This window comes from Daphnia carinata, chromosome 1 (assembly GCF_022539665.2).
Source record: "Daphnia carinata strain CSIRO-1 chromosome 1, CSIRO_AGI_Dcar_HiC_V3, whole genome shotgun sequence".
Classification (NCBI taxonomy): Eukaryota; Metazoa; Arthropoda; class Branchiopoda; order Diplostraca; family Daphniidae; genus Daphnia; species Daphnia carinata.
In genome coordinates, this window is record NC_081331.1 from 13700152 (window position 1) to 13720966 (window position 20815).

Here is a 20815-nt window from a genome sequence, read left to right on the forward strand (position 1 = left end):
CAAGAAATTGTACATTTTCACGACTATTGTTGTACGACAATTACGATCTCCTGTGGGAAAGTAAATCTTTCTAAAACAATCAATCACCATTTTCTTTAGAAATATTTAGTTTACAGTTTACTCAAAAGTCCAATGAAACGCCATTGTAATCCTTTATTTTTTTGCGGTGCTTGACGGTGACTGACATCCGCGATTTCGTGACTGGCGAAGCACGATAACCTGATCATTAAAGCATCTGATATCGTGACAACGTTTACAACATATGGGTCATGGTAATTGGATTGTGATAATCTGTATCGCCCTAACTGCAGGCATTTCCGCCATTCGATAATCGACCATTAAAAACAGCATTCCAATCGATGAGTTTCGAAAGGAACGCATATACAATAACACCTACCTTAAACATATTCAAAATTGCAATTCGCCAGCATAACAAACAAGTTTTAGACTAGACATCAGACGCGTTTGTGTAACAAGGACGCAACGTCTACAATCAATAAAAGGCTATCATTTGTGTTAATGAGCAAACAAGCCGGTTGACTCCCACGTTCGAAAATACACGCACGAAAATGTACTGCAATTAGAAAATGATTAGAAAAGTATTTCGGGTGGTGCAACAAAATAAAGAATTCTGCCCATGTCGTGTCTCAAATAAGCTGGTATTAGTTCTTCTGTGTTATTGAATAATGAACAAGGAGTCAAGGGGCCACATCATTGTTTCTAACGCAGTGGATTCGCTCAGTATTACATGCTTCTCTTTTGTTTGACATCTAAAATTCTACACCCAATGATTAATAGATTAAATCTTCAACAGAAAAGTTTAAGGACCGCTCGATCGAACGCACTCGTCGTTATCGTTAGCAAACATTCATAGTTAAACACTGTTCGACATCCATAATGATTTCCTTAAAAAAAATGATATCCAGGTAATTTGCTATATGTGCAGTCCCACTTTACTGGATGGAACCACTTTCTTGATAATGTCAACTGAGATTTTGCTAACGACCCGCATATAATACAAAGGCTTTTTTTGTCCAGCTGCTTCAATTATTGACATGGTTTTTAGGGCATTTTTTTCATCGATGAACTTTTACCTATATAAATAAGGGTACTAAAGTTAATGCGAATTTATCGTGTACATGCAACGAGAATGAAGCTGTAGCAGTTGAATTGAATTCTCAATAAAACAAGAGGTAAGCATCAATTGTGAAATGAAAAGGAATGCATCAGGATTGCAGGTGATAACACTCAGTCAGCTTGTTGACCTTGTACAAGGCCTTTCAAAATTTGTATAGGAGGAGTTACAACAGTTAGCAGCCAAAACAAGAAAAAGACGCCAAAAGGAGAGCCACGAAGAAGACGATTATATCGTGGGAATAGCAAAAGTTGCTCATTTTGAATTTGTTTGAAGGATAGAAAGGCAAACAAGTTTCGATCGCGGACAAAATAATGAAGTTTTCCCAAAGTGGTAACATGATAGTATCGATGTTGAAATGTGTGAAGTGACGACGGAAATTTATTTGGTCCGTCTAACAAGCGATTGGCACAACTCTCATTTTTTAGAAATATGTTTTTGAACGTATACCTGTCAATCGAGTTATTGGCCTTATAACGTATAGAATATGTGCTGTTCTACTTGACATTCAGGTTTGAAAGATACCCAAGTGATTCCTGTTGTGCGCCGTAGATATTCTGTGGGTAGTATGCGCACGGTCTTACACAATTGATAGTTTAGCAATAAGGACAGAAGACAAATCATCTGTCAGATTATAATTTCTTTGTATATATTTCTTGCGAACAACCCGTTTGAATGAAGAGATCAAGTAAAATGTTAGTGAATCAGTGGTGCGTGGGATGATGATTTCATTTAGACACAGACAGGTGGAAACGCCTACGGAATATATCAACAGATACGATAAGAAAACGTGTATGAAGAAGGTCTGTTGGCAGAGTTCTGAAGCCAATTTGATGACTTCAAACTAAAAATAGTGAACAGTTGTTGAATTCCATCGGCATATGAAATGATAAATTTTCTCCATGACAAAGGTAAACGTGGCTAGCCCGACACCGATGCCTAAAATGAGGAATGCTCCCATAAGATCGTTTAATTGAATTGGAACTTGTCGTGCCGAATTCTGTTGAAATTTCATTTTGGCGAAACATTTTGACGCTCGTGGCAAGCCGTTTTTTACCCAGAATGGAGGTAAACCAGTTTCCCACAATTCCATCAGACTTCTCTCGCCATGTTTGCACACATTGCGATAGTATCAAGCCGATTACGCGGGCAGCCATAAAATGATTTAAAAAAACACTTTAACTTTTATTTCACAACGAACTGTATAATAAACCTACGCGTAGTGAAACATTGGAGTATATCTACTGTTTTTCGGTAAAGGCATAGACCAAAATCCGGATTGAAAAGGTAAAGGATCGGTGGCTTGAAATCGGCATTTGCCCTCCTTTTTGAAGTGACTAGCGATGAAATTGAGGCTGAATGTTTTGAGCTGAAAGTACGTACACGCAATAAGTCGATGTTTACATTCTCATAAAAATGCTAAGCCATCTAGAAAAGGACTCACAAATGGAAAGGCGTAATTTCCAGTTTCCAGGGTCTCGCTGATTTTTTCTACATTTCTTAATACCTGGCCACGGTTATTTTGAATATGCCCGCTTAAAATTTTCAGCACACCAGATTTGGCATCCTAGTATCAAGAAATGCGTGCGTCATCTTATCACAGCGAATATTTCGAAGGCTAAATAAAAAAAAAAGAATAACAAGGCCACATACCAGTATTTGCTGGCCAATCACGTTATCCGCCAGCAAAACGAGATGGACATCCTGACTAGCGGCTAGGTCTTCTAATGTGTTTATAGGGGGTTTCATTCTGGGCACTGTCAGGTACGAAATGATGGTGCCAGAATAGCTGTTGACTAACACGGTTGCGATTAACAGCCACATCCCAATAAGCATTTGGGATGAAAAAAAGCGTCCATCAGGAACTGAATTTCCTTTAATGGAGGAAATTAAGAAGATTAATATAGATTCATTTTTTTTAATGATACGAGTAAAACGTATAAAACCTTGATTTGTCATGGTGTTGACGATGTACATGGAATAAACGCTGATGCGTCCAAAGATGGTCGTCATTTCTTGGGATGATGCGGGAGAATCCTGACTGCTACCGTTTGAGTAGAATTGCAGATGTAGTTTCGAGAAAAGGCTCATAAGGATGACCATAGCGAGCATCGTGATAAATATGAGAAGCCACACCTATTTGGAACAAATTTTATTTAGATCAAGCAGGTCAAAGTACAGAGGCACTAACGAGAAATAAGCATGTAATAATGACCCAGTATTGAAATGGTTTGATAAATGCGAAAAGACGAGGTTCCTCTCCTGGTTTAGGCACGATCATATTGAACGGCTCTGTCCACATGAAGTATGCTAAATCAATCAATTTTTTTCTCTCTGGAGTTGCAATCAAACCCATAGTCGATCCATCGATTTCCTGATGGAACCCGTAAACGCAATTAATCAACGCTGATGCATATGCAAATGATTTCCTTACCTTGTCCGCGAAGAGATTAAGGATGACAGCAGCGTCACTAACGGCCCCGTATTTTGCGTTTGTGTATTGGTTGGGTATATAATAATACGAAATACTATACGGAAAACGAAAACAGAGGCATGCGTAATTATAATGAATTTTCGTGCGTATGCATAACTAACAAGCGAATAATGGTTTTAACGTACGTGAAGTTCAGTTTGGCAGTGAGCCATTTGTAAAGTATTGGGCTGATTCCGTAGTTCGTGTAATTTCCGTCTTTTCTCAAAATAAGTATGTCGAATGGGGGTAACTAATGCGGTAGCGAAAACAAATTAAAACGAGTTTACAAGGCTTTGATGGCATCGTCATTGTCACTTTTATAGTATTTAACTTACATGGCTAACTGCGAATTTCAAATGAACCTTGTTCATTAGCCCCACATTCTTTTCAAGAAAAGTCGACGAACAATCAACGGTTATGAGGGCCGTTTTGGCAGCCATCAGCAAGACCACCCAGAAACGCACCATTGTGGATCTTTTCGAAATGTTGGAATAGCAATGCAGTTAAGAAGCATTTAAGTGCTAAAATACCTTTTAAGGTGTCAGTTGTTTTATGATAGTCCCGCAATTTCAATAGTGTACGACACGATCTGACTAATGGGGAAACGATTGCTTCTTAAGAGTGTTCGTGTTTCTGTACGAAATTGAGCTTCAAAATGGGAATGAACGACTTGCGTGTCATATGATGCCAATCTTGCAACAGGAAGCTGCAACAAACAATTGCCTTCTTCGTCCACCTGCTAGGTAGCTTTTTATAGTGAGCTCAAAACGATTGTCGCTTTGCTGAGTGTGGGTACACCTGCTCGTCCGGAAAAACGCCGTGTCAAGGATGTGTTTGGCGTTTCTTGATCAACTATACGTATAAATTGAAACATTGTTTAGTTAGTCTGAATAATTGAACAGTGGATGACAATCGACCATTCATGGGAAAACAATTGCAGCCAGGCATTTCGTTTTCTTGTTTGGGTTCAAGAAGGTTATTCGTGAGAGTCTTTTAGAATATACTATCTATAAAGACAGTTGTTTTACTCGATATAGTCCCCTCGACTACAGAGATTATATCGTAACTTATTAAATTTTAAAAGTTTAATGGATTTAAAGATTGATTTTGTGAGTTTCCATTAGAACCTTCTCCGTATTAATTAGTTCGGAGTTCTTGTCCACATACGGGGGGGATGGTAGTTCTCACTATGTTCATAACTCATATTGAGACAATTCTGATAATCCCAACTTGATGGTCTTCTATAATTCATGAAACAATTGCAGCTTCTATATAGGTCGCTTTTCCAATTGTGGTTCTGTACAGAACCTATATCGAAATGGTTTTAGCACAACACATTTGAATTCAATTTACTCAAAAACTCCAAGTCTCACATAAAATTAAAATCGTTTTTCGTGATCCCCGTTAATTCTGAGTTTAAATCACGCATAGTTTTTTATATTTAGATGTTATTCAAAAATAAAACAATGGAAAATTTAAGCCCGATTTTTTAAGCCCGAAAAAACAAGCCCGACTTTTTAAAGTCGGGCTTATTTTTCAAGCCTGACTTTTTCATGAAAAAAAATTGGGCTTAAAATTTTGATCTCAATCTAACTTATTGTATCCTTATTTGAAAGTTGATTCCGGATAAAATATTAGTTTCCTCTTAAAGTATGTAGGTTATAAAATAAAACAGAATCAAAATCACCGCGTTCATCCGTACTTGTGAAGTTCTAAATCTTTTGATCCATGTAATATTAATGCAGGCTGAGATACGATAACAAATAGACAATCGATAAATTCGCGGATGTTACGGATTTATCCTCATCCATCCGGAAAACAGCAAGGAAGAAACGGTGAGATCTTAGAAGCGCTGACTGAGCTAGGAAAGAAGAGGCTTTAGTGTATTTTATTTTTCCCAGCAGACGATTCCGATAAAGTTTTGAAAATCAAAAATCGTGCATGTGACAAGTGTGTTACAACTGTGATAATGGCAAACTTACGTGTACGACTTGAATTTCCTGATGGTGAAAAATATTGGCTTTTTATTGATTTATCTAAAATCGAGACAATTCAAGATGTCATTGACGACATTGATCGTAAATACTCTGTAGTCTGTGAAAAACTTTTGTTGGACGATGCACAGTTGTATTGCAAAGAAAGTGTGGGCATTCTGCAAGACAGGGACTTGATCAGGTAATATTTCTGAATAAAAAACGTACATGACGCACTCTTAAACCTTTTATTGCAGGGTAAACTTGAGAACGTCAAAAAAGCGGAAAAAAGAAACAGAAGACAATCAAAAAGTTAACAGTCTGGAACCAGTAGAAGTAGAAGGTTCTAAGGCAGAAGAGGTTAAAAAGTCTTCTCCACTTTCAAAGCCCAAAAAGAAAAAGAAATGCAAAGAGGATAAGGTTGTTGAAAATGAATCTTTTCGCAATGACACATTTACAATAATATCTGTCAGCGAAGCACCAGTGATAGAGAAACAGAAAAAGGTGAAGCATTCTGCTAGGGAAGTTGAAACAGAAAACATAGTAGTAGAAAAACAAAGTTGGGTAAAGGTTCCTGAAGCAGAGCCTGAAATGGAAGTAACAATAATTGAAAACACAGCAGAATTAAGTACAACGGATAAAGAACCTTCGGCGGAAGGTGTTGCCAAACGCAAACGACGAAGAAAAAGGAAAAGCCATCATAAAGTTGGAGCAGTAGATAGCAGTCTCACTCAAACTGTTGAAGCCCAACAATATTATTTACCACCTGCACCCAAGGAGCGGCAACATCTGCGTTTCGATGAGGACTCTGAGGATGACGCTGAGCCTGAAACTGGTAGGGCAGACATAGTGACAACTGAATTTGGTAAACATGTGAAAAACGAATCCAACGGGCTTGATAGGACCGGTCGTCCGCCTCTTGAAGATGCTAAAGCGAAAGGCATTAAAAATTTCTCAAAAGCTGGAGTATACCAGAGCCCGTCCGCTACAAGCAGTCCTATCGTGCCTCAATTGGGCGCTTTACTTTCGCTTCGATCAGCTGTTTTTTCTAGAAATTCTAATGAAAAATCAGCTCCGCCTAGTTACAACAATGTCCCACCACCGCAAAGTCTAACATCCGAAGAAGCCGTTCCATCATCCCCTCGAGTATCAGCTCCTTTGCTAGTGAAGGAGCCTCCAAAACTTGATCCTACCGCATTTCCAATAATCAAAGGACTTCCAAGAGTCAACGATCTTATCGCTTTCAAAGTAAGTTGTGTTAAATAAGTTCTTTTCCGTTTACGTTACGTTACTCAATTTAAATTCTTTATGTGCAGGTATTAGAATTGTCGGAAAATTATAATCCCGAAATTTCCGAGTATATGCAGGGCCGAATAACGCACATGTCCGCTGATTCCGATATCACAGTGCAGCTTCTTGGTATGTCTTTGTCTGTGTTATGTGTTAAGCTAGATTGGTTATAGGAACTCAATGAATTTACAGATCCCAAGCCCAAACGAAACACCAGAGGCAAATTCGAGCTGATTGAACTAGATGAAGAAGAATTCGAAGAGGAACCTGAAATCGAGTACGAATCCACCGTGACTTACCAATGGTAACATTCTGAAAATTAGATGGCATTGTTTTATGTATTACTAACTACAAATATGTCTATTTCGAATTGTAGGAACCAGATGATCGAACCTCGTTTAATTTTCCCCTAGCTAAACATGACATAGTCAACATTTTCAATCAGATTGAGTGAATGCAGATTTTTTTCGAATTCTCCTTTCGTTAAGTCCTGATGAAAGAAAATAAAACTGATGAATTATACCTTCTTAGATTAAGGAATTAAAATTAAAATGGTTTTGGGCTCGTACCAACTTAACGCAAACCACGAAAGGTGGTTTGGCAGTGGTGAAATGAACAATTGGTACTCTTGGTTTCGGGCGTAAATTGGAATCCTCGTAAATGTAATTGCCTTGCTTAATTTTTTTCACGTCAACGTCACAGAAACTAGTAACTCGTGATCGGTATTCCTCAAGTAGACAGCGGTATAATCGACGTCCTTGTTTCCCGGCATTCCAAATAGTAAAGTTATCCCATTTTTCCAAAAAGCATTTTACTAGTCGCTTCAAACGCAGGTCCCAGATAGCTTTTCTGTCGAATACATTTTGCAAAGATTAACGAAAAGATCAATGGTATACTGAATGTAAAACGGACTCATCAATCGAGAAGGTTGTTTGTAACGGATGATAGCGGTAGACAAGTAGCACTTCATCGACTCTGAATATCTTGCCGTTCAAATCCAAATGACGGTAAAAGAAGATTAAATCTTCCGGTGTTCCCTTGCCTTTCTCGTCGAATCCACCAACTCTGTTCACGTAATGAAACCGATTTATATGTTTTGCATCACATAGCTTTAGATCATAATACCTGTTAAATAAGTTCCTGGAACAAAACCATGTAGGCATGATGACAGTTGGTCCATGAGATGTGAGTACTTGTTGATTAAGTTGCTCTGGAGTGAGGCTATTAGCCCAGTAAGTGTATCTTAAAGTAGAATCAGGTGGATCTCGTTCAAATTTACTACCTATTATCTGATAACCTTTTTAAATAAAGTTTAGTTGAATAAGAATTTCACTCACTGCATCAGGATGTTGCAAGCTGGCATTATACTGTAGAGTCAACCTTTCTGGTTTCATTTCATCATCCTACATGCATCATAAGATTTAATCATCAATGAAAATAGGAAGACACCACACAAGTTTTTCCCTATATTGGCTAGAGTTCCTTACACTATCTTGGAAACAAAGGTATTTTCCTGAGCTTTGCTGGACACTTTGATTTTTGGCAAAGCCAACTAGAAAGATTTTCACAGTTAAAATGAATTTACGATAATGACTAATTTTGTAAAAATACCTCCTTTAGGTGGTCCACTATGACCACTAATTAAAACTTTGAAGCCCTCTGCTTCTAGAACTGGTTTCCATTTTTCTATTACATATAAGCTGTCATCTGTGGACCCATCATTGTAAACACTGAGCTCAACCTTAAGTTTGTTCTTGATCTGACATGCGATCGAACGTAAACAATCTGGAAGCCAACTGCTTGCGTTGTACACTGGGATAATGATCGCCTATGGAAAGGAAAAAAAACATTTTGGTATGATTAACTTGTATGGTAACAATTATTTATTGCTACTCACAATATCATACTTAACGTCATCATCAATCGATTCCATCTAAATTTTATTTTGTCTTCCAACATACACGATTGATTTTGTAATTGTTTCGGACCAGCTGTCGTTCGCTCCGCACAGTTCTGTATCATGTGCGGAATTTGGACAACAACAAAAGGGATGAAGTTTGTCTAAAATTTAAAATTATTGTCCTTGATTAGTCCTGCAATCAAATACCATTGATTCAGGGTGGAGTAGGACATTTATTCTATCTCACCATGTTACAAGATGCACCGAATAGAAGGTACCTCCTACGATAAGTGAGAATTTAAGTGTGGTTGCGACTCGAACCCACAACCTAACGCATCACAGCCGCGTGCGATAACCACACTACGACAAACGATTATTGTTTTAGGGTTTCAAAATCACGTAATCTGGGGTATGTCGGTTGTTACTTCTCAGAGGTTTTTAAAAGGCGTTTACCAATTTAAATTTTGTGAAATTTTAGGGGCGCTGTCCTTTGCAAAAATTTAAATTGTTGTCCTTATTATAGTCCCGTAAACACATATTGTGGATCCAGGGTGGAGCTAGACGCATTTTCTATCTCATGATGTCTGAAGTCTCACCGAATGGAAGGTACTTCCTACGACTATGAGAATTTGTTCTGATCGCGATTCGAACGTATACCCTTACGTATTACATTCCTGTGCGATAGCAGTTGGGATACTACCACCTACATTATATTTGCAGTGCACTTGCAATGGTTACAAGCAAAAGTACAAGCAAATTGGAATGAAATATCTCCTAAAACCTTGTTCGAGGCCCACTAAACATATACGTAAGCCATGGACATTGGGTTTTCTTCGCCAACGGACGTTATTCGCTGAGATGTATTATTTCAGAAGGTAAGTTAGAAAATAATTGTTCTGCTTACAGTTTCACCATTTCGGAGCAAACACGTGTAGAAGAACTAGTCCCACTTCTTTCTATTACTCTATTCAAGATTTTCTTTCCGCATTTCCCACATCTAAAAATAAATAATAATAACTAAGACCCTCTACTTATTTTTTAAAAATCCATCATCTGGATTTCGATGTCTATAGTTGTAATTTCGAGGGACTTCTGTTATCAGGACAATAGTCCTACTAATTCGGTCATGCGGTACGCGTCCTTTAGTACTGGAACACTATTGTTAACGATCGCACAGCGAACAAGTTTTTTTAATGGTTAATTTAAAAGCAACCGGGATTCTACAGCGGCTGGAATAAGATTTACGAACAATCAGATAATTGACGAGGGAAGGAGGGGCTTGTAGCGCTATTATATAAAGTGAATTTTGCATGCCCCAAGAGTTCAGTCACTCTGGAACAAAGTTTGTGTTAACGTCCCTGCTCTCACCCTATGATGAGACTAGAGACATGAAATCATATTCATTGATGTTGCTGTTCATGATTGCGTGCTGTTCGCTTGCATCTAGCGAAGACACAGTTTCATTCACGGACCTTCACGATAACACATTTTGGCTTAATCCATTTGACAGGCCCCCAAATGCTTCAGCGTTTCGTAAACTAGAATCTCAGGAAGACGGTCTGGCATTCTACCACCCTGACGATTTGAAATTGTTGCATTCTCGTTGGAATAAGAATCAAAACATCATTCCCGAATTGCAAACTTCTAAAGGTCGTCCAATCACGAAATTCGTCGAAGAGCTATTTCCTGGTTTCAAGTTCACTACACCTCGATCTACGAAGAAACCTAACCAACCACTTGTTGCAAGTAAGAACAAAAGGAGTGGATCGAGGAAGACGATCGGTAAGTTCTGTAAAAGCTATACGGTATCGTTCAATATCGATGTTTACCTTCGCCACCTTTTCTTTATCAAATAGAAGGCAATGGTTCAAAGGAAAAAACTCAATCTTCGAAACCTTTTTGGGGTCCTTCAATCATAATTCCATCTGTTCGGCCATGGTTTTACACGACCCAAGCAACAAGGAAGCCTCCGTTCCAATCAAATTTGCCCAGCATAGATATCAGCAGGGAACTTACTACATCTGGTAATGAATGGTGCACGTGTCATTAATTCTTTTTAAACTATTGGCGAAATAACCAAACCGAGGAAATTGCTTCCGAAATTTTCAGATTATGACGCACACGCCATAGACGGACCTACACGGAAATCGGGTAAGCGTGTTAAAAACGGCCATAAAACTATGAGGCATTGGGTATAATTGTTAATTTTTTTTCAAATTGGCATTGAACAACTGATGAATTAAACAGAAATCAGTATCCCATTGGAAACACGAGAGCCTTCTGTTCCTTTCTGGGGTATTCCTATTGAGACTTCGTCTACACGGCCATTGCTCCCTTACTCAAAGATAACGACGGCTGCTATTCCTTCACACATGGAGGAAGAATTTCTTTTCCATTTGTCCAATGAAACTGTGAATGGCGACGCCTTCTCAGGTAACATGAATAAACGTTTTGCTGTTCACGGTATCGCAGATTTTACGGCCGCTCATCAACACCCACGATCATATTGTCCTTTAGGCCCGATTGCTTTGGCACTTCAACAGCCGTACGACCTGCCATACAACCCACCGATTGCAACGGAACGTTTCCGAGATCCGATTCATTTGAAACCTGGCCCACCATATCAGGACAAACAAGAGGAAAATGATTTTATCGAGCAAAACGCCTGGCAAGCCACTGCTGCAGTTACGGAACCAACGATAGTCGGCAACCCGATAGCCACGGAACCGCGTTCGCCGCAGCAACAGCTAGAACCAGACTTGTCAATTCATCAACAGCTCTACCCTGGCTTTGCTCTCAACTCAGATGTTGGCTTCCTTCCTAAGGAAATTGACAGTAAGATTGTTTAAACATATGACGTTTATGTTTCATTTTGTTGAGTGTGCACTTGTTTTGATTCAAGCCACAGCTTCGGGCTCTTACCCATCGTCCTATCCGCATGCTATCAAGCCGAAACCTCACATCATCTACCATCACCAACCAGCTCCGCAGCACAACAACTATTATCATCCTCCTTCTAGATTAACTCACATTGATTTCAGTCCGATTTTCTTAGCCATCGTTCCGATCGCTTTATTCTTGGGAGCAGCAGCAGCATTTGCTTTAGCGTCGGCAGTGTCATCTAGCTCGGCTGTAGCGACAGCTCAACAACAGCAACAACAGCAAGAAGAAAGCAGCAATAACAATAACAACGATAACAACAACAATAATAACAACATTAACACCATTCTCGCTTTGCTGGCGGCTTTCCACGAAGTGAAAAAGAATCACGATGACCATCAAAAAATCGTCATCGTCACTACCACCACCCCAGCAGCAGACATTGTGGATGTTGCTAAAGAAGCCCCGGTAACGACGGACCTGCCTCTTCCGCAACCATCACCAACAGGGCCGTTCTTCATCAAACTATCGCCATCGAGAACCGAGTCTCCGCCTGCACCGTTACAATCATACGGACATTACGAACGCAAGAAAGTTACCTATCACCATATGAATGGGATCACGTAATTGACGCATTTTTTAAAACATGATTCGACGTATTTATGAAACGACCTTTCTTTATTTACGACTTTTAACCCTTTAATCAACATACGATAACCTAGAAGGCCACCTGCCAAATGTAGAAGCGTAATCGTTAATCTGTTGATGAGCTTGTAATCAACAGTTCGTTGATGTGCTTTTGGGGTGATAGTCTGCAGAAAGAACTGTACGGAATGCTTCCGGCTAAACCACAACGTTTTAGTTTTCGATATTTATTACCTACACGTGTATCTACTTGTTTCCACCGCAGCCAAAGTCTTGTGACTTCGCATTGGTTCGGCTCAGCCATGTATTCAATGATCTCCGCGTGCTTTTTACACGCGCTCATTGGAGCAGGCTATGACTTTCTTTTTTATCGTTATAGATTATCCGTCCCGTTATCCCAGGTTAGCCTAAAAATAACCTTGCTTGAATTTCATTTTATTTTATGCGTTTTTAAAAGGAAGGCTTTTTCAAATACATTTCCGCATAACCTGATCACTGTGGTATGTGTTTTTCTAGCTACTTTTAGGGCACCAATGACACACAGTGTCTCATAGAATGTCACTTGAGGAGCGGGACTTTGATGTGGCGGCCAAATATTTACAGAAAAATGCAATACCTGAGAAGGAGGAGCTTGTCCCGCTAGGCTAAACACGATGGGCTATTCGCATATGGTACGTGAAGTCAGTCACTCAGTCACTCCGAGGAAGTCGGTCTAGCAACAAGTGTTTCTATTTTCTGAAAATTGAAACTGATAATGAGACCGAGAATATGGAATCCTATTCACTAATTTTCCTGTCGATGTTAGTGTACTGTTCGCTCATTCTGAATCATCAGGTAATTTCAGTGTCAGCCCGCCGGAATGACAAGCTGTGGTCGAAACCTTTCGACCTCTTCTCGAGTGCGACGAAATTCCGCAAGCCGGAAATCGAACCGAAAAAAGACTTTGCCTTAATGGCATTTCATCCTGACGATTTGAAAAATATCGAACAGCCAGTTAGACCTCAGCAATACTGGGAAGATCGGAGCTCAGAGCCCAACCGATTCCAACCTCCGAAGTTCTTCGACAAGCCTTTTCTTGGTGTCAAACTCACGACGCCAAGAACGAATCCCTCAACGAAAAAAATTAACAAATCACCTGACACGTCAAATGAAATTCACGTTCAGATTGATGACGTGGCTGATTTGACCAACATTTTAGGAAATTCGCAACATTACGAGAACATTGTCCTTTCCATCGACCAGTCGGATTCAAAATCAGGTAAAGTCCGTAACGAGATGTTTCTTGCTTTCCCGATACAATGCGAAATCATTAAAAGGTAACGCCCCCGAGAAAGACGAATCTCCGAAACCTTTTTGGGGTCCTCCTATTGGAACCCCACCTACACCCAGGCCAGCACATTACCACAAAGCAACGTCGGTTTCCATCGAAAAGAAAGAAGAAATTCCTGTCCGTCTACCTAATAACGCCGTCAACACACGTCAAAGTATCACGCCAGGTAATTTCGGAAACATTTTTCTTGCACCAACAGAACTTCCTGTTCTGACTTTTTTAATTGCTGAAGACCAAAAGAATTTTCATCAATCACTATTTAATTCAGATCAACGTTTTTTTTTCAGAATATAGACCTCAGTCTTATCATCAGCCCAACAGCCGGCTTACGACACCTGAACGGCTCCAGGAGAACCTTGTCCACATGCAATCCGGGCCACCGTATTACGAGAAAGTGCGAGAAAATGATCCGTTCGATCAAAGTTTCTGGCATCGAGTTCCAGTCACGGAACCGACAGTCTTCCCTAATCCGATTTCTCCGCAATCGTATTTTCACCAAAAACAGTTGGAAGATGAAATTGCAAACACCAAGGCACAGCTTTACTCCGGCGGAGCCCCGAATCCCATCATTATTCACAAGGAAATCGATTGTAAGAGAACATTCTAATTTTCATTATAACAATATGAATTCTAATACATTTTTTTTTCAGCTGTGGCATTGCCCTCGTATCCATCGCCCTATTACCCGCCTTCACCCCCAGAACATCACGTTGTGTATCACCATCCCGCTCCTGCACAACATACTTACCATCACGCACCGTCTGGGTTTGCTCAAGTGGATTTCAGCCCGATTTTTTTGGCCATCGTCCCGATCGCATTGTTCTTGGGTGCAGCCGCGGCTTTTGCTTTAGCGACGGCCACCACTTCCAGCTCTGCAGCTGCGGTTGCCCAGCAACAGCAACAGCAAGAAGAGAGCAGCAACAGCAATAACGCGGCTAACAACAACAACGCCAATAACAACAACGCTCTTCTGGCTGCTTTGTTTGCTGCTTTACAGAGCAAACACGATGATCATAAAGACAAGCATAAGATTATCATCATTACTACTACGACGGAAGCCACCACTACCATGCCACCACCAACAATGCGATCGCTAGACCCTGTGAAGTTACCTTTAAAAATTCAGACTCCGACATTACCGCCGGATAAACCTCTTTCGGAAGAAGATGATACTGGCGAAGGATTTGATCAGCCTGGTGGTGGAACTGTTATCGAACCTCTGCTTCTCGAAGAGGAAGAGCCAGAAATATTGACATATGACTTATGATTATGTCCTTCAACAACCACCGTTTAAACATTTATAAATGTCCGCATCACTGGAGAGGCTTCAGCTGCAAATCTAATTTATGTATTACAAGGGCTTTTTTTCGTTGCTGGTGCATTTCATCGCATGCTGTGCTGTATTGGGGGATAATATGCATAACTAACTGTACAGGGGGAGTTTCCTTTCTTTTCAATTTTCATTGTCAATATTATACTTGTACTTGTAAGACGCACCGCTGTGCGTAAAAACTTGTACAGTTTTCTCTCACGAGCATCCTGCTGCTTCTGCTATACACACACGGCTCGTAAACCATTGAGATTTACGATTGTTTTTCTTTCTCGTGGTTGTCAGATGCGTCTAGCGGTCCGCACAGTTAAGTCGACCTTGACAATAAGCTGCTGGTTGAATATACAGGTAGTAACACGTACACGCAGCCAGCATACAACAGGTACGTAATTGCGCTATTTGACCATCTGTTGTGGCTTTCACGTAAACAAAACAAAAAAATAAGAAAAGAAAAAAAGCAAACACTTTCTGTGCTTTTCGTTTTGTTTCATCTTCTAGTTGGCGCCTCTTTTGTGAATAAGGAGGAGCATTAAGCCTTTGATTACGTAATAATAAGTACCATCACTGGGAAAAATGATGTAGCAAAAGAAAAACATGTTGATTCGGATATAAATGCCCATTATTTTCTTATACACTTTTTGAATTTCAATGTGTTAATTGCCCCAAAACAACAGCATTGTAGCAGCCAATGAATTACAGGGCAAACTCCGCTATAGACATTCTTCAAAAGCCATCGAATAAGGCACATGAAATCGCAGTTGAGGGCCGAATACAACAGCTGGCTGCGCTTGCGGTGTATAGTTGTATCGAATCCATGTACATCCGATGTCATCGAATTATTGATGAATACGATTCATCATGATTCATCGAACTTGGTGAAAGGTTGTCTATGAATCGAACATGTTATCACATCTGCGGAATGGGAAACAATACCCTAACGAATCCGCCAACCAGACAGCTGTTATACAATGCAACATAGGCGACATAGAGTACGTTTGCAATCATGTCTTATCCAATCAACCGAAAGTGAGAGTTTCCCACTCTCTTAGTAGTATAAACTGGCTACGCAGATTGCCTAATAACAAGAATTGTATTGTGCTGGCCAATAATCCAGTGACGGCGATACCCTTCATACACCTTTATCAATTCCCACATAAAATAAATACAAGTACCGCGATTAGAAAATAGAATGTACACATAAATGGACTTTTGTCACTAACAAACATCGCCATTATTTCACAACGTCCTATTCATACGATTACGTTACGCTAATAACAACGTTTCATTCAACAACATCGGCGGTAATGCACGAAATGAATTATGCCAATTGAATAAGGAAGCGGGATTTGTAAATACGCTCAATCGTTCGTCTTCATTGGCCCTTCCAGTGGCGTTGATTGTAATGACGAACGTGCCCGTACCAGAAGATAAAATGATAGCGTTGTTGTTGTTATCGTTATTGTTGTTAGCGTTGTTATTATTGTTGTTGCTATCCTGTTGCTGCTGTTGTTGTTGGCTGAGTGCTGCCGTAGTGGACGATGATGAAGCCGCGACTGCCTGCGCCACGTAGACGACAGTCGTGAAGAAAAAGAGCAAGAAGAAGGGCAAAATCAAAATTAATATTAAGGGTTTGAAGAATCCAAAACTGCCAAAGCCAAAGCTATGTTCTTTCGTCGCCGGGTAATAAGGTAAAGGTTGTGCCGCGTAGTAATGGCCTGCACTCGCGCCTCCGCTGTATCCATAAGTCTTCTTAGGATGACCATGTCTCTCTAGTTGTTGATCTGTTCCTGCTACACTGGCTATTCGAGAGCTAACCGTAGGCTGGAAATTCGTTTTCAAATAATCTACACCTGAGAGGAACAAAACAAAACACGTACGCCAAATGTAACTACTTGTTTGAATCGCCGTAAATGACAGTCTTTCTAAATTGAATAAAAGGCTTTACCTGGATACGTGTTCGACTGTTGCACTGGTGTTACAATCGACTTGTACTGATGATACTGTTGATTGTAAAGATACGGTGGGCTTACTCTCTTCTCCCACAGGTAGGACGCTCTTCCTTTCTCGGGATTCTTGGTTGTTGTATCCTTGCCAGACTTTGATTTATCCATGTCGATTGAATTCGAATCGATGGCAAAGATGAGATGCGCGGCACCAGTCGCAACGGCCAAGAAACCGAGCCAATTGCCGAAAATCTTCATCTGTAAATGATGAACTAGTAGCTTTTCGTTTGCTTGGGATCTTCTTGCTCGATGACATGCAACTGACTTATCAGCCACTAGCAACTTAGACGACGTGCTACAGCGGAATAAGACAAGCCCAACTAAAAACTGCGCGCATCAAACGGTATAGGCCAGTCACATCAGCCGACGATTCGTTCTCTTGGGCTTGCAATGCCCGCCAGGCCAGACCGATGGGCGTCGCAAGTTTTCTGTTTAAACTACTGACAACAACTGAGAGAGAAAGATAAAAGAATTGTTCCAGGCTTTTTTCTTTGCTGCTAGTGTTGGTGGAATATTACCGCTTGTCCAATACATTATGTCACGCATCCTAGTGGAAAAAGTGAAGCTAGAAAATACAGGGGACTTTTTACAAGAGTTCAGCGAACCATCACTTAATAGACTATGTGTCGTAGCTGTATGGATCTTCTTCGCATGTTGCCGTGATGTAACAGCGTTCAACTAGTAAGACGCAAGACGGGACTATAACACTCATCACGCGTGAATAGTTTTACCATAGTCTTTCTTTCTTTTCAGATCTAATAACGGATGGCGAGGGCTGTGTAATGGTAGCATTGACCTTTCTCTTTACCCGCTTATCATTTCATCACGTTGGAATGTTCTCGTTCACCTCTTCGCAATCTGGCGGCAGCGGGTTGTACAGAAATGGGCCGATTCGTTAGTACCCGCAAAATCTCAGCGCGACATTCGTTAGACTCGAATTACCTAGCCGTGTTTGTCTAGCGTGATTGCAGTTCATCCACATGATCGCAAACTAACAGCCTACTTCTTCTTTCTTATTGTAAATTTTTGTTAAAAACCAGCACACGTTACTACAAATAAGATACATTGCGAAGCAGTTCAAACATTCATCATATCTACGCATGAAAAATAAGGCAGGGAACTAGCTACAATTTGCGGGACAGGTATCAACTGTTATCAATGCAATCTGGGGCGGTCGTATGGTGTTCGTTATCTAGCTCCAACTATTTTTAGCGTGTAAAGTAAGTGTTTGTGTATTGTTATCAAGCAAGCGGTACGTGTTGCATTATTGAAAAGCAACAAATGTTTTACGAACAATTCAATATAAAATGAAAAGAAACTAACTTTAGGTGGCGATATTAACAAAGAACCTTTTTGGAAAGGATATTGCACAGAACAACAAACCGTTACGAAAATTTTTTTTGCGACGTAGTGTTTTATTGGCAATAAACTGAAGCATCGCTTTGTACCACGAGCTGAAATTTAATACGTTCACCTTTACTGCTACTAGTGAGGTTTTTTTTAGTGGACCCCCTAGCTGATATTCTTTCGCACATTATCTTCCATTTGAAACATCTCTGGGGTTTCCGCTAGTCGCATGTCCTTGACAGATCTGTACACGAGTGGGAAAATGGCGAAATCCTGTAAAAAAAATAATGAGTGTTAATTTCCTGGGTTATAGAGTCCAGCCGAATTACTTTCAAATTATTTCCGCGAATTCTTTCGTGGTTACTTCCACCTACCCACCATAAAAAGAAAGGTAACTCTAATTCTACCTCCATAAGCCGGATAAAATAGCTGCTATTCAAAATTGCACATGCGTATAAATATACAAATTACGTTGTTCACTGGCGTATCTTGTATTGTTTGATACACACAGAGTCGGTGTATTTCAACAGTGGGATGCATACCAGCGTGATCGAAGCGCGTCATGTGGTTTCCCTCACTTTCCGGCATTTGCCTCTGGAGAACTTGATGGAACAGCAAAGAAATGTAGACACAGCTAACAGTCGATCGCCGGCATGATGAATATGTAACGAGCACGAAAACAACAAGTCCATTTTATACAGCATTCTTGCACACGTTGGCCAAACTTCATTATTATTCAGCATCAAGCGGCCAAAAACAACAACAGCAGCTGGTGCCATTAAAACTATAAAACCCCTATAATTCTATAGACATAACTCTTGTTAGCTATAGGATGTTGCGCAATGTAGACGCTCTGCATATAGACGAGTGGAAATGAAATGGCTTCACATCACACCATACGTGTATTGAAATAAAAGAAGCATATTTTTCTACTGTTCATTGTATTGTTTCACTGTAAATAAAAATTTTAATGGAATTAATGAATTTTTTCAGGAAGATCCAATAGAGGATGACGTGGCCTTTCTCACGGAAGTCGTTTGACAATAGTGGAAATGCCATTTGTTGGTGTATTTGCCTGCTGATGTCTTCGTGATCATATAGTATCCCGTATAAAGGGGAAGATATAGTCACGCTAGCGTGAAAAAAGTCATCCCACCGGGATGACTCTGTGTTAAACCTGCAATGCTTCTGTTTATAAAGAAGGGGCATCTTCTCTTCTGAGAATAAATTCACTTTCAAAGAATTTCACGAACATCATTGGCGTCCACTTTAAAGATATTCATCTCGTCATCTTGGGTGATGTTAGCCATTGTCATAACGGCACAGCGTAGACTACATAAACGAAAACCGTATCGAACAAACGAAGACTTTTGTCCCATCAAGATAGCAAGAAAACTACCATTTCATTGAAAAATCATATGAATACTGGTATGCTTGATTTGCTAAGTTTTCGCTTTTGCAATGATGGTTACCATGAATAACAATGTGTGGGGTCTTTCACCACCGTTGTGCCATAACAACACCGTTTTCTCCAAGTTCCTTAAACTTGTGTTCCGATTAGGGAATTATACACGTGCAGGGCGCTTGTGCTTTTCCCTCCAATTCCACGAAATCGCTCTGTAATGATCACGAACTCGGGAACGGGAAACAGTTTTGAATAACTCTTGGTTTTAAAACAATCGTAAAGGAAAATGATAATTGCGTACCTATATGTTTCGATGCTGAGGAATTCTGGTGGAATGTTCTGAACTAAACGGTGGTCCCGCTGCGACGGGCATAATTTTAGAGAAACTCCACCGGTGGGACCAGACAGATCCCCCGTGACGAAAGACAAACATCACCAACGGCCGCATCTGCGTAAAAGTATATTCCAACGATAGACAGAGCATTTTGCGTTGCTTCCGCATTGACGCCAGTTACATGGACAATCGAAGAATTGTTGGTTGTTCCAGATGAAGTCTTTTATCGTCATCCCAACCTTGACAAAATCTCTTTCCAAGAAATGTGGAATAGAATCCAATTAGTGGCCGGGATTAGAATTGGAAGTTGCCACATCACAAACAGACAATGGTCGGAAGCAGATGACATCTCGCTTTGTATACGCACTGCGGATAATCTTTGTCAATTCATTTGTCATCTGCACAGCTAGACAGGATGTGTTTTCTATAAAAAAGATTTCAATGTTATCAATCATTTTCTATTGCCTAATTCTAAAGGTGAACAAATGTCGTTACATCTGTCTTCCGCTTGCTTATTCATAGCAAAAAAGAAAGAGAGATATTTATCTACAAATAAGAGAGAAATTCAAACTTTAATACCAAGCGGTCAGCGTGAGAAAACTTTTAATCATGAATATGCAAATTACGACTTCGTATGTTTTTTTTTCTTTTTCTACTTTTTAAATATCCAAATATACCATGTAGCACGAAGGCGAACGAAAGACGGTGTTAATGTTTAACAGCGTTGCTGCCTGTCTTTCATCATTGATTTATGTCATCCCATCCCAAAG

At 40.1% G+C, this 20815-nt stretch overlaps 6 protein-coding genes across 8 annotated transcripts; 3 read left to right on the forward strand and 3 right to left on the reverse strand.

Moving 5' to 3' along the window:
* Nucleotides 1-1979: 1979 nt before the first annotated feature.
* On the reverse strand, nt 1980-4075 carry LOC130691073 (glutamate receptor ionotropic, kainate 2-like). The gene is given in 9 exon segments (XM_059494986.1): nt 1980-2232; nt 2353-2504; nt 2580-2702; nt 2789-3009; nt 3082-3271; nt 3351-3509; nt 3570-3663; nt 3755-3873; nt 3944-4075. Coding segments are annotated over 9 exon segments (1443 nt in total).
* Nucleotides 4076-5514: 1439 nt separating this feature from the next.
* On the forward strand, nt 5515-7391 carry LOC130691654 (coilin-like). Its single transcript, XM_057514635.2, has 5 exons — nt 5515-5783; nt 5839-6829; nt 6898-7000; nt 7064-7175; nt 7248-7391. The coding sequence occupies exons 1-5, from the start codon at nt 5578-5580 to the stop codon at nt 7282-7284; spliced, it is 1449 nt and encodes a 482-aa protein (XP_057370618.1). The 5' UTR covers nt 5515-5577; the 3' UTR covers nt 7285-7391.
* Nucleotides 7254-9073, reverse strand: LOC130691662 (UDP-GlcNAc:betaGal beta-1,3-N-acetylglucosaminyltransferase-like protein 1). The gene is made up of 8 exons (XM_057514648.2): nt 8769-9073; nt 8483-8699; nt 8359-8423; nt 8209-8274; nt 7997-8160; nt 7784-7936; nt 7441-7720; nt 7254-7361 (listed from the first exon to the last, which is right to left on the reverse strand). The coding sequence occupies exons 1-8, from the start codon at nt 8802-8804 to the stop codon at nt 7281-7283; spliced, it is 1062 nt and encodes a 353-aa protein (XP_057370631.1). The 5' UTR covers nt 8805-9073; the 3' UTR covers nt 7254-7280.
* A 760-nt stretch (nt 9074-9833) lies between these two features.
* Nucleotides 9834-12677, forward strand: LOC130691074 (uncharacterized). Of its 2 annotated transcripts, none has more exons than XM_059497652.1 (6): nt 9834-10553; nt 10628-10795; nt 10881-10922; nt 11019-11204; nt 11289-11606; nt 11680-12677. In XM_059497652.1, exons 1-6 carry the CDS (start codon nt 10082-10084, stop codon nt 12276-12278), a joined length of 1785 nt encoding a protein of 594 aa, XP_059353635.1. In that variant the 5' UTR covers nt 9834-10081; the 3' UTR covers nt 12279-12677. The 2 variants fall into 2 exon arrangements, with proteins under 2 accessions (XP_059353635.1, XP_059353634.1); XM_059497651.1 differs by having other exon boundaries at nt 9838-10553; nt 11674-12675.
* A 325-nt stretch (nt 12678-13002) lies between these two features.
* LOC130691650 (uncharacterized) lies at nt 13003-15206 on the forward strand. 2 transcript variants are annotated; one of them, XM_057514630.2, is made up of 4 exons: nt 13003-13554; nt 13613-13792; nt 13914-14216; nt 14277-15206. In XM_057514630.2, the coding sequence occupies exons 1-4, from the start codon at nt 13065-13067 to the stop codon at nt 14891-14893; spliced, it is 1590 nt and encodes a 529-aa protein (XP_057370613.1). In that variant the 5' UTR covers nt 13003-13064; the 3' UTR covers nt 14894-15206. The 2 variants fall into 2 exon arrangements, with proteins under 2 accessions (XP_057370613.1, XP_059351640.1); XM_059495657.1 differs by having other exon boundaries at nt 13613-13780.
* Nucleotides 15207-16027: 821 nt separating this feature from the next.
* On the reverse strand, nt 16028-17270 carry LOC130691666 (uncharacterized). The gene is made up of 2 exons (XM_057514652.2): nt 16902-17270; nt 16028-16806 (listed from the first exon to the last, which is right to left on the reverse strand). Exons 1-2 carry the CDS (start codon nt 17155-17157, stop codon nt 16220-16222), a joined length of 843 nt encoding a protein of 280 aa, XP_057370635.1. The 5' UTR covers nt 17158-17270; the 3' UTR covers nt 16028-16219.
* Nucleotides 17271-20815: the final 3545 nt, after the last annotated feature.

Excerpts from the sequence above, each read along its gene's own strand:
- LOC130691654 (XM_057514635.2), top strand. The coding sequence starts at position 5,578 with ATGGCAAACTTACGTGTACGACTTGAATTTCCTGATGGTGAAAAATAT. Across the intron at positions 5,784-5,838 it reads CAAGACAGGGACTTGATCAG|GGTAAACTTGAGAACGTCAA; the intron begins GTAATATTTCTG and ends CTTTTATTGCAG. Across the intron at positions 7,001-7,063 it reads TATCACAGTGCAGCTTCTTG|ATCCCAAGCCCAAACGAAAC; the intron begins GTATGTCTTTGT and ends ATGAATTTACAG.
- LOC130691666 (XM_057514652.2), bottom strand. The coding sequence starts at position 17,157 with ATGAAGATTTTCGGCAATTGGCTCGGTTTCTTGGCCGTTGCGACTGGT. Across the intron at positions 16,807-16,901 it reads ACAGTCGAACACGTATCCAG|GTGTAGATTATTTGAAAACG; the intron begins GTAAAGCCTTTT and ends TGTTCCTCTCAG.
- LOC130691074 (XM_059497651.1), top strand. The coding sequence starts at position 10,082 with ATGCCCCAAGAGTTCAGTCACTCTGGAACAAAGTTTGTGTTAACGTCC. Across the intron at positions 10,796-10,880 it reads CAGGGAACTTACTACATCTG|ATTATGACGCACACGCCATA; the intron begins GTAATGAATGGT and ends CGAAATTTTCAG. Across the intron at positions 11,205-11,288 it reads GAATGGCGACGCCTTCTCAG|GCCCGATTGCTTTGGCACTT; the intron begins GTAACATGAATA and ends ATTGTCCTTTAG.
- LOC130691650 (XM_057514630.2), top strand. The coding sequence starts at position 13,065 with ATGGAATCCTATTCACTAATTTTCCTGTCGATGTTAGTGTACTGTTCG. Across the intron at positions 13,555-13,612 it reads CCAGTCGGATTCAAAATCAG|GTAACGCCCCCGAGAAAGAC; the intron begins GTAAAGTCCGTA and ends AATCATTAAAAG. Across the intron at positions 13,793-13,913 it reads ACGTCAAAGTATCACGCCAG|AATATAGACCTCAGTCTTAT; the intron begins GTAATTTCGGAA and ends TTTTTTTTTCAG.
- LOC130691662 (XM_057514648.2), bottom strand. The coding sequence starts at position 8,804 with ATGGAATCGATTGATGATGACGTTAAGTATGATATT. Across the intron at positions 8,700-8,768 it reads ATGACGTTAAGTATGATATT|GCGATCATTATCCCAGTGTA; the intron begins GTGAGTAGCAAT and ends TCCTTTCCATAG. Across the intron at positions 7,937-7,996 it reads TCCAGGAACTTATTTAACAG|AGTTGGTGGATTCGACGAGA; the intron begins GTATTATGATCT and ends TTACGTGAACAG.